Here is a 14,751-nt window from a genome sequence, read left to right as displayed (position 1 = left end):
AAACACAAGCTAATAGGGAGGAGGGCTTATGTTAACAGTAGTTTTTCTAAGTCAGGGAAAACAGTCACTGATTGTCATTTCAGGAATTTACGAGGGGAGGAGTTGACATTATCTGATAACATTCATTCCAGACTCTTCCTTAGCTTAAGGCAGAATACAGCTTATCTGCAAGTCCAGCAAACTAGGCTTTTTCTGTCTTTGGCAATGGAGTTTCCTTCAGCTTTTGTTGACCAAAGTTCACTGCCTAAGTCATCAGTTTTCTTGCTGTTGGAAGTCATATTTTTTGAACTCAATATATACCTTTTGGAAGCTGAGGCTTACTGAAGCAGTCTGGGAACGACATTTCTATACAAAATCAGTGGGAAAATTTATATTGTCTCTATTAGCTGAACTAGGCTGTAAGGTTATTGTTACATTGTTCGGTCACTACATGTTCCATGAAAATCCAAAGTTGCCTCTAAGTAATTGCAGCATATTCAACTGAAGAGAAATAGGTTAAATAAGACAGAACAATACATAGTATGACATGCCTGGCTACCTGTTGTACATAATGAAGAGCACAGGCAAAACAAATAGCAAGAGCACACAAAAATAGTAAAGGGAGTATGAGTTGTCTTCACTAGATAGATGAAACTAAAAGATGAAACAGGAATCTTGAATTTCTCCTTGCGAAATACACCTTGCAGATCATAAGGCCATTCACTCCTCTCTAAAACTGTTTATCATTATATATTTCTTTTATGCCAAATTTCTAGTCTGACTTCTCTATTGAATGCTCTACAAAGTTACCAGAATTTCTACTGAATATCCTTGATCTATAATCTCTACAACCTGGCTTTTTTCTTGTCTTAAAAAATGATCTGATGTTTGATCTATTTGCATATTTTTAGACCTTATCTCTCATTTGCATACTCTCTAAAATAATTGCTAGTAGTGCAAGAACCTTTCTGCTGCCTGCTTTATCATTCTGAGGCAACTGGACTAAAACTGAAATCAAATGGAGTGAAATGTAACTTGACAGTTCCTCATTTTTCCTCTTCTTCATTTTACCCTATGACTGTTTTGTATCTTGTTTTGTGTAGATTTAAAAAGAAAAGCATTTCAGTTTTCTCTTTCTTACTGGTAATAGTCTCTTTAGGCCTTAGACAGTTATTCTGAAATTTGTTTCTACCCTGTAGGTATTTGAATATTTTTTGGTACTTTTTAAATATAAATTAAAAGTAATACTTTTTTTTTTTACTTATATTCATAGAATCACAGAATTATTCAGGTTAGAAAAGACCTCTAAGATCATTAAGTCCAACCTTTGATCAACCTTCGCCTTGTCCATATACTCTTTATATACACTTGTTATTGAGAGGTTAGCTTTGAATCTTCCTTTTTTTCCCTTCTTTTCCCTGATATTATTATAAAGTTGTTCTTCCATGGCAGTTTTTCATGAACTTCAAATAAAATGTACTGTGACTCGAAAATATTATAATATACTATTATTCACAATGTAGTGAGTTAGACCATTAAAAGGTTTCTGAATGGAAATTAAACTTTTTGAGATTAAGAATTCATCACATTTTGAGAGAAGAATGAAACAAAGGATACAGGTTACAAGAGTAGCTAGAGACTCTCTTGAAAAAGGAATGTTAAATAAAAAACTATTTTACTCTTTTATAACATTAATTCAACACTGATAGCCATTACACAGGGAGGACTAGAAAAAATTATTTTTTCCAAATTACTATTTCCCATATTATCTTGCTTTAGCTAAAGAACACAAATATTCTGAAATTATCTATGCAAAAATTGTTAGCATTTCATATAAACACAATTTATCTGAGAAAGATTTAATGAAAGAATGTAGAAAATATTAAAAGGTACTCATGACTTATCTACAAAGTACTACTGAGTAATAAAACAAGAGAAAAAAATTATAGCCTGATGAACATAAAATGATAATTTTAAAACCTTCTGCTGCTTGGCAGATCAGTGAGCTGCATTTGCAGATTTCTGAGCAAATAGCACCCGCTATGACAATGGCACAAGATGATGATGGCTAAGCCCAGCTCTCAGGATTTTTGCATTATCCATTTAGGAAATTACTTGCCTCTTTGCCCTTGACAGTGGGAAAAGGGCCAGAAAAGCTGCAGAAGCAGGAAAAAAGCATAATTGGGCTCTTAGCTTCTGAAATTTCTCTTCTGATTAAGATTCTCAGTGGAGTTCATTGTTGACTTGTAACACATAAGATGCAATTCAATTCGCAGATGAAGACATCTACCTCAGGCAGCTACCCTGCTGACACTTAAATTCTGTGTCTTTATCAGTGATTTGAACCCCTGCCACATTGTCTACCTTTGAAATGTCCCACTTGGAGAGGCTATATGGATACGCTTGGGAAATCTGAAGTGTCTATAAAGTAACTAGTGATTTTGTGTCTGGAAAGAAATATAACCTAGATGCAGGTGGATGTATAAATTCAGAGGCAAGATCTGCAGCATAGGTGGAATTTTTACCTGGAATATCTGAAAGCATTTGTATTGTTAGCATGGCAAGCCAACCTGAATCACTCGACCACAGAGTGGATGTGCTAAAAAAAATGGATGTGCTAAATTAGCACCTAGCTTCTTATTCTGCACCAGAAGCAAAATAGGTAGGAAGCGTTAAGTGTCTGACAACTTTAAGGTGGTAACAAGTCCAGGTTCCCTGGTAATATGTATGATAAAAGAGCAACAAAACAACTCCTCCAAACAAAATATCTGTCCAGAACATCACAAAAAGATAATAATGAAATTTTGGTTCTCTAATGTTGTAATAACTTATTTTAAAGCAATGTAGTCCCTAATTTTGATTTGGAAAAATGCTCACTGTATTATTTTGATCTCTAACTGATGTTAGTGATTCACTGAGTGATAATATTCCCAGTGATTAATTAATTTCAGATTTATGGAATGCTTTTCTTCACAGGAAGAAATCTAGTCAAAATTTTAAAATATTCAGCTAATCATTAATTCAATGCTATCAGTTAATAATTCAGTTACAACTGCAATATTTATCACTCTAAGAATAATCTAAGGAAAAAGAAGTTATTTTCAAAGATATATTTATACATTAAATAATTTTTTAAATCCTGAATAAATATGCGTTTAAATATTCTGTACATGCTTGAGACAAATTACATCAAGATAGTTGTGCACAGCTACAAATGGCACAATTAAACATGACTAGTATTGGCATAATTTGGAACTTAATACTATTCTGAATGGAGGTAAAGAAAAGGCAAATAAACACAATTGCATTCACAAATAAGCACAATAAATCAGCGGTGATCTAGTTATTTATACTAATTGGTATTTTTCCTTATGTTTTTAAAGGTGCAGTGTTATACATTGAAGGTGGGTTTGAAACTGTTTATTTTTATAGGGCTTACAGCAGTGCAATGAATAGAAAATAAACTTCAAAATTCATGTTTTTAAATAACAACAATAATTGTAACATAACTGTGAGATGTAATTTCTGATAGTCTAAAGATACATCAAAGGAAATTCCAGAAAACTGAAGAATTTTTATTATCCATTTTTTAATACTAATCATCTAATAGATATGAATTAGAATTGACAAAGCAATTTTGATGAACAACCACAAATGTTTCCAAGCCTGACTCTTCACATTCAAGAATTTCTTTCTCTTATAGAAACAGGTGAATTTCCCATGTATGGCTCAACAAGAAAACTGATAGAATTCAGACTTTTTAAAGATAACTTAGCTGAATAAAGAATCTAAATCTACAATCAAATTCTTCTCAGCCATATGTTTGATAAATCTCTTTGTTGTCACTTCAACATCTTTAAAAGCATCAGCATGCTGTTAAATTTTTACCTCCAAGTGTTCTTTGCATGTCTGTAATGAAGGAGAACATCAGAAAGATCTTACTGCTCTTCTCTTTATTTTTAACTGTTTTTCTGTTTAGTTAAAATAAACTTCATTTTTTTGCCCTTATTTTGTCTTTTACCTCAGCCACTCCCAATAGAACAATATGTTCTTAACAATATTAATGAGCTGATTGAACATCAGGGGAAAAAGGGGTAAAAATGAAATCTTAATGTTCTGTCAGGAACTTGTTAAAGGTCCAGATGTTGTAAGCAATTTAATAATGCTTAGCACCCAGCAGCAGCCTTATGAATGTCACAATGCATGCACAGCAGCTGGTTTTGAAGTTAAGTGAAGTATTAGCAGTTGGTAAAGCTAAAGACAAAGAATTAGAACCATCTTTTGAAGATATATGCTGCATCCTTCAAAACCTGTTTTTATACCTCTAAAATGTACTTATATACATCCAAATAATATGCATTTCTTTATCTTTAGGGATCTCTCTCCTACGAAAGGAAATCACTTCTCTTTCCCTGCTCTGAACATTTGGGTAGTACTTATGCTGTCTGTAGTGGCCAGCAGCATGTGGGTAACAGCAGCAGGACAGATGGCAATGGATTAATGTTTAAACACTAACACTTCTGCACCACCATGAAAACACTAATTACCACTTCCCATGCAGACTCTACTCATACGGTTAAATCAATCAACTGCTTCTAGTTTCATGTCCTCTGGTATGGTATGGGGTCAGGTGGAGTAGGGTGGGGTGGGAAGAGGAAAAAATATTGGAGAATTATAACAGAATTTCTCCTTTTCTCCCTTTTCTCCTAGTTTTCATTGCTAATTTTCTCAAAGCATCCAGGTTGGCCTTTAAAATACAATAAGGTAACATAAAAGCCTATAAAGCAGCAAAGTAAGCAGAGAACTGCTGCACCACTGGCAAAATAGCCACTGATAATTGAAATCTACTTCAGTACATGTTCAGATTCACTATAGATGCTCTAGGGTCAAAGTTAGGATCGAGATGAAATGCTAGGGCACCGAGCTGAGCATCATACTGAGGGGATCAGACACCTCTCTGCACAAAGTCATGTCTGCACCCTTGCTCCCCGTCCACAGTCCCTGCCTAGAAAACACTGATTCAGTGCTCCCTTTCATCCTTTCCACATCACCTCTAAATTGACAGTGGTATTGACCTTTCTTGAGAAAAAGTGGCTTGTGACTGCTTTGTGATGGTTGCCCTGCAGGAAGTCAGCCTGCTGCCAGTCCTTAGAGTTCCTGGCATTCCAGAACCACCTGTGAGCAGCTGGGATCTGAGGCCTGGCTTCCAGCAGACTGACTGAGGAAGGCTTGCTACTTGCCCCTCTTTCTCCCTTCCCTGGATTTATTCGGCATCCCTTTGAAAGAAGAAAATCAATATCTCAAATTAGAAGAGACCCACAAGGATAAAGTCCACCTCCATGCTTCCTGCAGGACTAAAAATTGAAGTATATGACTGAGAGCATTGTGTATGAATTCTCCTTGAATTCTGGCAGGCTTGGTGCTGTGAACACTTCCCCAGGGAACCATGTTCCAGTGACTGATCACTCTCTCAGTGAAGAACCTTTTCCTAAATCCAATCTGTGATACAGCTTCAAATCTTTTTCACATGCAAAGAAAAAATGTCAAATTTCATAACAGCAGCTCATTGAAAATTAAGATTTATAGTGAATATATACAAGATAACTGAAGCAATTGCAGAAGTGGAAAGAAAGCACTTTGTCCAGTAATTGCACATGCCTTGGACGATTTCCAAAGTCCAGACTTAAGGCATATTCTGACTTAGAAAAGCAATCTCTTCCTCTATGTGTTTGTCTTTTTCAAGCCAGTTCTAGATTATGCAAAGAAAACCACATCAAAAATCAGGTATTGGACCTTAAAATTTCCTTCAAATTTAGATGATGAACAAACTTAGAAAAGGAAACAGAAAATAAGATGCATGTATTTTGTCTATGCTACAAATATTACAGAGAGAAGTATCAGACTAATTATAAAAGTACAAAGCATTTTAATTTTTGTCTGTCAGTTACAGACAGAAAAGGTGCTTTCCACGTTAGATTTATACAACATGATATGAACTAACATAAGCTGTGCCTTGTATTTGAGGTAGAAATACTCTTCCTGAGCTCACACTGAGTGAAAGAAAAAAAGAAGAAAAGTTGGATCAAGGCTCAAATGACAAAAACATTTAGAGTCTGAATAAGGTAGAAAGAAGAAAAAAAGATACTGAATGCAGAAATAAAGGCAAGAGGTCTCAAGACCCGAGATCTGTGAGGATGATAAAATTTAAAGCAAGAAATATTGTATCCACAGCATAGACCTTTTTGGATAAGCTGTTTAATGCTAACAATGAAAAAGCACTCTCCCCTGAAATAACAATGCTGAAATTGCACAGAATTCAATTACTGTCCTACTGCTGCTTACATTTGTGTTTATTCATGGGGGAATTTTTAATTCTTGATATACTAACTGATGTGATATGTTCTTGTATTTCTGGAAGGAGGTATCAGGTTAAATAATAGCCATACCTGCTAGAAAGAATTACCATTTGGTCCTAAAAAGTAACAGAGAAATAGCTTGCTACTCCATAGCACAGTTTTCATGTGGCAATTCTTAAGGGAGATTTAAGGTATATTTTACACCATAGGGCATTTCAAATATTGAACAGCAGTGCAGTGTTATGTTGGCACATAACATATAATGAGTATCATAAAGATATGAAAGATATTGCTTAAAAATGTACCTGAATTATTAAAAACAATCTGAAGTACTGTGTAAAACATCTCTCTCAGAGATCTTGTTAACCAAGCACAAACTAGATTGAAAATGGTTAATGTAGTATATTTAATAATTTTATGAGTTAATTATGCAACAGATGTATGAGAAACATCATTTTTCAATCCAGTTAATGCAAGAGCTTGTCACAAGATCATGTTTACCACTGCTGAATTTTAAATGTACACATGAAAATTAACACAGAAAATGATGGAACTAATTTTCAAGTGAAATAGAAGTAACAATTAGAAAAGACTTGTCTGCAAGTGTTTTTACTAATCCATTAACTATCACTGCCTCTTGATTCAGAATCAAAACAAACAAATGGCGATGATTTCTGTTATTTGAAGATGACTTAAACAGAGAATTGCAGGAGAAATACAGATGAATTTCAAATAAACTGTCATGCTAATTTTTAAGACTACTTTGGCAGACCAATCACAGTGCTTCAAAGAGGTTGAACATTTGACTGGCTTTCAGAGCATCACGTTTCCCTAATACTGCACTTCAAGATAATTAATTAATAGGAGTGGATTCTCATGATAGTTTAGCCAAAATCATTAAGACTATATCCAAGTATATATTAAGCAAAGTACTATTATTAAACCTAGTATAGCACAGATGGTTTGTAAAAAGACTTTTTCATGGACTAGGAAGACAGAAATAGAGACAACATCACATCGCATTGTAAATTATGAGAGGATACGAGACTCAGATTCCAGCTGGACGTTTCAACTGCTATGAGCAATGTGGCTCACTTTCTGACTGCCTCTTGGCTCATGTGTGCTTTGCCAGGAGGAGACGAAAAGCCATATGGCCTTCCAGGCAATGCTCCATCACACCTTCTGCAGTGAGGACTGAGGCTGAAAGAGCTCCTTTAACTGTGCAGTTAAGTACAAGGTAAGCCAACCTGCACCAAAAAGGAGAAATCTATCTCACATTTGCCTCCATTTAAAAGATCTGACAATGGATTTGTACCTCAGACTAGCAGATGAGCTGTATTTTCACCTCCAGATAAACTGCTTACATTTCTATGCTTGGAAAGAGTATAACTGGCTATAAAAGTTTCTTAAGAAACATTATACTGTGAAATTTGTACACTCAGAATGTATAATATTTTGCTGTGTAGGTTATCCAAGCATCTCTGAATGACAAGCAACTGACTTAAAACAAGGAAAAACATCAAACAACCAAGTAATTTTCAACAGAAAATTGCATTTAAAGTGCAAAAACACCTGCATTAGAAAAAGAAGAGGGAGTGAATTAACTATAAGTTAAAAACCTTTGCTACAATGAAAATAACTTGATTAATGACAAAATGCTTCAAAATAAGATTTTAAGCTATTATATTCAATCTGAATTTCAATACAAAATATTCCTCTTTGTACACCCACGCAAAAACTGGACTACTAATTAAGAATTACAGACTATTCTGCATCAGAAGGAACCCACAAGGACCATCAAGTCCAGCTCCTAACTGAATGGCCACTATGGGTATAAAACCCACAACCTTGGTGTTTATTAGCACCATGCTCTAACCAACTGAGCTAATTTGCCTAGGTATGGTAAAGTGAAGTACCTACATTTCTGATTTGCACACAATAAAGTGGTTTTAAGGATCAAAATAGGTTGGTTTTTCAATCTGCATTTCAGTTAAGGAATAGAAATTCAGAGAATGTTAAGAAAGAAATAACTCATTTTTCTCACTTTGCTTTTGCAACTTATCTTCTTTGCAATAATAATTATTCTACTACACCACAGTGATTATGAGAACAATTACTTTTATATGAAAATTAGAATAGCAAAATATTTAATGTATTTTTAATTATGGAAATCTCAGTGTAGTTTGGGATTACAGGTAGGCAAAACTCTTTGTAAGGGAAAGGAGAAAGTCTTTATTTCACATGTTCTTGACAAGTTTGCCCAGCTAAGAAGCAGCTAATGAGGCATTGTAAAACAACACCATCTCTTCCCTCACCAGCATCCTACTTTAGATGATTCAAGTACAACCATGCAGATAAGAGTTAAGATCTTTTGTTCCATTTTCCTACCATGAGGGAAACAGAATGATACCTTCTTCCTGCAACATTTAGGAGAAAAGACCCTATATTTGAGTCTACTTTGTATGCAAACAAGATTTAAAACCACAGAAGCTTTTCTCGTCCATCGTTATTTAAGCATGATATTACTTCCATTGCCTTAACGGGCATGTAATTCAAATTTGTAAAATCTTAATTTAATGTCTGAAAATAGATATCAAAGATCTGGAGCAACACGTGTACATGTATTGCTATATGTACCTTATTACTTGTCACTACTGCAGATAGTAATAATATAATATATTTTTACTACCACAGATCATTCTAAAAGCAAGGATGCTTGAAATGTACCTTGTTTCAGCATCTTCATTGGTATCTGAATGTTGCAAAGGGAACATCACAGGCAGCATTTAGGTAATGAGTTACTTTGCACACCTCAGAAGCTATTGGGTAGCAGGACGTGTTACCTGGTAAGCTATTGGTAGATACAGGCATAGGTAATTGCAATATGTGATATAGGTAAGAAAGATGGAGACTATTCCCACTCTCACAAACATACATATCTTTGGTTTCTAAGGTCCAATAGTTTCTGAAGAACTACCCATGTACTTTTGATGGAACCCAGCAAGTAAACAAACACATTTTAATGAAAAAAAAAATTTCTAATACACAACATAATTTTTGTAGCAAACGTATGGCAAATATCATCAAATTTGACAAGTTCTTTAGCTATACCTTTTAGCACTGTTATCAGGCTTTAGCAGTGCTGTAATTTAAAATCATAGCTGCCTGCTATTTTCAAAAAGTAATTGCACAATGTAATGTAACTTTCATTGATAATCAATTTTTTTTTCTCAATTTGGATGGTTCTAGAGATCTCAATGAGTGGAGTGACAAGTTCAGGAGCTCTCTAAAGCTGTGACATTCAGGTCTGGACCTCTAGGAGAGTTATGATTCTGTCTGAGGACTCAAAGTTTAACAGACATGAAGTGCAATTTTTGGCACATTTCAGATCTCCCCAGAGATCTTCAGGAATGGCAAAGGGTGAAGCAGCATCAGAAATACCTGTAAGAAGCAGCAAGGTAAAAAAGCAGCAAGAAAAACCCTACCTCTCACAAAAAAAAAAAAAAAAAAAAAAAAAAAAAAGAAAAGAAAAAAGAAAACATTGGGGAAGTAATTATTAAATCTGAGGATGAATTCACACTAAGTACAAATGCAGGTTTCGGTTTTAGGGGGGCTTGTTAGCCTAACGTTCTCCATTCGAAAATAGGCAGAAGTATATGTGATATGTGCAGACAGCATGGAGACAACAGACTTTGTTTAAGCTGAGCAAGTAATGTGCATTTCTAAGACTGGCAAAAAAAAAAGAAGTAGATTTTTTTCATATAGATTGAAACTATACAAACATTGATTAAACAGAGAGAAAAAGCTGTGTGAAGTTAATTCAGTAGAACGCATAATGCAAAAAGTATTGCTAAAAAAAAATTGGGAGGAGAGAAATGTGATTACTTATCCTTTTCCACCTCAAATACAGAATTCAATGGATGGTCATCTTTTGATCTTTATTCTATAGATATAACTCATGTCTGTGCTACATCTGCTGCATTGATCTTAAATGACATGTCTAAAAACTGAAGGCTGTGAAGCCCTTTTGGAGATCCAGACACAAACTTGGCAGTTTTCTGACCATATGTCATGAATAGACTGTAGTATAAACCAACAATTCTAGCTCAGCTGGTAGAGATCCCAACAGAAAGCATTGCTACAGCTGTGACTTTCTGTACAGTTTTTAGAGCCAGTATAAATACAGTGTAGTGTAATAATGGTATTGTATCACCTGGAGCCATGACTTGAATTTATACCATTTAAACATGCAATGACTCAATATTCAATCCTCCAGTGCATTTAGTTTGTTCTATTTTGTTTGTTTGCTTTTTTTTTTAAATATACTTTTTCGTCACTCATAGATCACAATGTGTTCCAAGACATCTTAATGATGCACTTTAATGAAATATTTTGTCTTCCATAGTCAGTCACAGAATTGAATACCTGTTATCAAGAGTCTCACTGGAGTTTTTCTATCTTCCTGAGGAGATGTTGTTCCATTTCCTCCCATCCCCAACTCCATGTCTTTACATTAATCTGTCTTCCAGTTACAGTTCTCAGTAGATGCTCTTAAAGCAGTCTTAATTTTGCAGAGTTTCAAATAACAGAGAGAATTTTAGTTGTCCTAAAATTTGATATGACCAGCAATTTGGATGCCTTTTAATATCACTTATGTCCTATGAAATACTGATAAAATGCCAATGATATTACACATATAAAAAACCACACTATCATCCTTCTGAATGCACTGGCATCCTTCTTTCTTTCTAGCATACTCCTTTCATCTGTATAAATTTGTAGGCGTTTTTTAATTATTATTATTCAACTCTTTAAAGATACTAACAGATAAGATTTTGAAGTTGTTAACTACATATTTTTTCCCCAAAAGCACAATAATTTACCTATTTTTTGTTTTGTTCAAAACATTTCTCCTCACTGTTTGTTTTCATTCCTTTGACTGGGCAGCCACACAAGTAGATGCTTCAGCACACAGTGCTATTGAACGGACAGATAGCATATTTAAAGACAGGGACGTTCTAGAGCATATTTACGATTAATAGAAAAAAATATATTCTTACAGCAGCAAATCCAGTATAGAAAAGTCCCCTACCATTCTTTCAGGAGATGTGGTCATACTTTTAGTTAAGCAAAAATGAAAACTTGTATTTCTCTACTCTATTTTACACAACAAAAAAATTTAGAAAGGAGGGCAAGAATAATACTTTTTTTTTTTGGTGCCTGTTAATTTCTTTGATTTCTAATAGTGCAATGTCCAGTTTTACTGATTCCACTGGCAATTGTGATAGACTTTACTAAGTAAGAAATATTTAATAAGTTATAAGAAAATAAGAAACATTTTAATATACACCCAATACTATACAGGGAATATCTAAAAAATAAAGAAGCAGATTTTTATATTAATACAAGAAGCAATAAAGGCCACATAGCTGTTATGAAATGAAGAGGAAGATAATGTATAAGAAATAATATAAATACAATATCGCAATTTGGCAAACTTCCACTCTCCAAACACTGTACCAGCTGCAAACCAAAAGTGTGCACTCTAATGATCCTAACATAAAAGCACACGTTTTTTCAGGCCTTTATGTTTATAGAATATGAACCTCTACTATGATGCCTTGAAGTAGGTCAGTCTTAATACATTCACACTCATTTTTCATGCTGGATTCACTCAGCTGCAATAGTGTCAGTGATAAAAATATCATATACATTTCAGCCAATGTGAATGTCTGCCACGGGCAACTCACCTTTCAGCAGTTACCAGCTGAAGTAGAAGGTTTTAATAATATAGTTACCAGATGATACAGAACTGCATTCCGTAAACACACTGGGCAAGTACAATATGGCTAGAACAGATGTTAGCTTAATTTTCCTCATCTGTACCTTCTAGCAAGTCTGGTTACCTTTTTACACTCGTTTGATGTGGTCATTCAGGGAAATCTGTGCAGATGGTGTGTCACTCTGTGTGCACTTGTCAAAGATTTTTACAACTTGAAGCCACTAGCTCCAGCCAGTATGAAAAACTTAGTGTAGACTATAACTAGAATTTAACTTAAAGCTATCTGTGGTCATAACGTTAGCATGTGACAGAAAAGAGCAGAAAAAATGCAGCTTAATCCAGAAGTAAAGTGAAAAAAAATGAAAATGAAAATACATTAAGTCTAAGAGGTGCATACTTGAACTTTTTATATTAAAGTCTCAAACACATATGGTTTTTATATTTTTCTTCATTCCCACCCAATATATATTGTTTCGTAACAAATCTTGAACATAACTTTGTAATGAAATTTTTTTGTCAAGATTCTTAAAAAGCAATATCTTCAGTACTGTTCTAGTTCTGAAAATAAAAAAAAAATACTACTCCATATTTACTAACACAATAAGTGTGATTTTGTAGTAACAACACAGTACAACATGGTCAACAACATAAAAGCAGGGAAAAATATGTGACAACTGAAGTAGAGGATTTTCTATTTCCATTTCATTTGGAACTTCGATCTACTGTATTTTATACTTTAAGAAATATCAGTTTTAATGAATGACTGGCCATATGATCACTTTCCATTCAAATTTAGTAGTGATATAAATGGCTTACAAAAGTGATAGGAACTAACCAGTTGCCACTGAAGTAATGGAAGACTGACAGAACTTCTAAAAAAATTATGGTTATTTTGCCACTGAAATTGCTTTTAGAATCATAGATTCGATTGGGTTGGAAAAGACCTCTGAGATCATCGAGTCCAACCCTTGGTCCAACTGTAGTCCATTTATCAGATCATGGCACTCAGAGCCACGTCCAATCTGCGTTTAAAAATCTCTAGGGATGGGGAATCCACCACCTCTCTGGGCAGCCCATTCCAATGCCTGATTACTCTCTCTGGAAAAGAATTTTTTTCTGATATCCAACTTAAATTTCCCCTGGCAGAGCTTAAGCCCGTGCCCCCTTGTCCTATTGCTGAGTGCCTGGGAGAGACCAGCCCCCACCTGGCTATAACTTCCCTTCAGGTAGTTATAGACAGTGCTGAGGTCACCTCTGAGCCTCCTCTTCTCCAGGCTAAACAACCCCAGCTCCCTTAGCCTCTCCCCATAGGGCTTTTGCTCCAGTCCCTTCACCAGCCTTGTTGCTCTTCTCTGGACTCGCTCCAGCACCTCAATATCTTTTCTGAACTGGTTTGCTGAGGTTTCTTTTTAGTTTGTTACAGTTGCCTCAAAAGCAGTAATTTCCACTAAGCTGTTTTAACTATTTTGAGACATTTCTACTTTTTCTGCCTTGAGCTAATGCTGTTTCATGCTCTTATTGTCTATGTATTGTGCATTGTATGTATCGATTTTTCCTTGAATATAGTGATGACTGATTTTTTTTCCTGACCATTCAGTAATATTTTATATGTGATGTTTATTAATGAAACCTATTCATAAAGCAAAACTGAAAAACATAACAGTCAACAAAGAACACTCACCTACTGTCAGTTGTCCAGTTAACTGTCCCATGTGATTTCTTGCATTCAATGTTACATTTCTGTCAGACTGTAAGACCAGTGGGCTATCCTGGGAAACACGTATGAGACAATTAATGAGTGAACAAAAAATGAGGTAGAATTAAGTTAGGACTCAATAAAAACATGCATGCTGAGAGGGGAGTTGTTTCAAATATAATAAAACTTTTAATAATTTAGTAATGTATTTTGCAAGTCAAATTTTTATATAAAAGAATACTATATTTTAAGCTTGAAACCTTTCTGTCCTTGCTTTAGAAATCAGAATTGAACTTATTTTATATAATTTGGGATTTATTTGCTGTCAATATGACAAAGTTTCGAATTCAAAAAACTTAAACAATCCTATTTCACTAGCCTTTTCCATATACTAACTTATACTTGTCTACCTAACCAGTCCTATACCACATTATTCTATTAATCTGCACAATCTATAATGTATGTATTGCATTAAATAAAACCTTACAAACACAGCCATGAACATCTTGGAAGATAAAAAGTATTGTTACTCTCAAAAAACAAAGAAAGAAAACACTGGAAGGTGAAATCTTGTGAAAGACAATCCTGACCCACTGCCAGTAGTACCTGGCAGGTACTGTTCAGGAGCAAATTGATGCAGCACAGAGACAAACACCATGTGATGTTAAATACTGTCTTAAAATTTTTAGAGCCAGTTTGCAGCATGACTACATTGCTTTCAGCATCCAACTAGGTTTAAGATTCTGAGAAATGTTTACATGTATTTGAGTAAGTTTATCCTGTGTCTAAAGCCAGCATAAAGAATGAAATTCTGGAAGAACAAGGAGCCAGACGAACTCCTCTAGGGGAAGCACAGATGCACAGGAAAGGGGAAGAGCTTCAACAGAGAGTCAAGAGAAACAGCTGAAAGAAATAAAGGAAGGCAGGCAAGAGGAAGA

General features: G+C 34.7%; 1 protein-coding gene across 2 annotated transcripts in view; it reads right to left on the bottom strand.

Moving 5' to 3' along the window:
- Positions 1 to 14,751, bottom strand: part of SGCZ (sarcoglycan zeta) — a 428,612-nt gene that overhangs the window by 56,040 nt on the left and 357,821 nt on the right. For both annotated transcript variants that reach the window (XM_071555189.1, XM_071555190.1), the window contains exon 4: positions 13,799 to 13,886. In XM_071555189.1, coding sequence (XP_071411290.1) covers positions 13,799 to 13,886 — 88 coding nt within the window. The remainder of the gene's footprint in view (positions 1 to 13,798; positions 13,887 to 14,751) is intronic.

Source organism: Pithys albifrons, chromosome 5, assembly GCF_047495875.1.
Source record: "Pithys albifrons albifrons isolate INPA30051 chromosome 5, PitAlb_v1, whole genome shotgun sequence".
Classification (NCBI taxonomy): Eukaryota; Metazoa; Chordata; class Aves; order Passeriformes; family Thamnophilidae; genus Pithys; species Pithys albifrons.
This window is presented reverse-complemented; position numbering and strand designations above follow the sequence as displayed.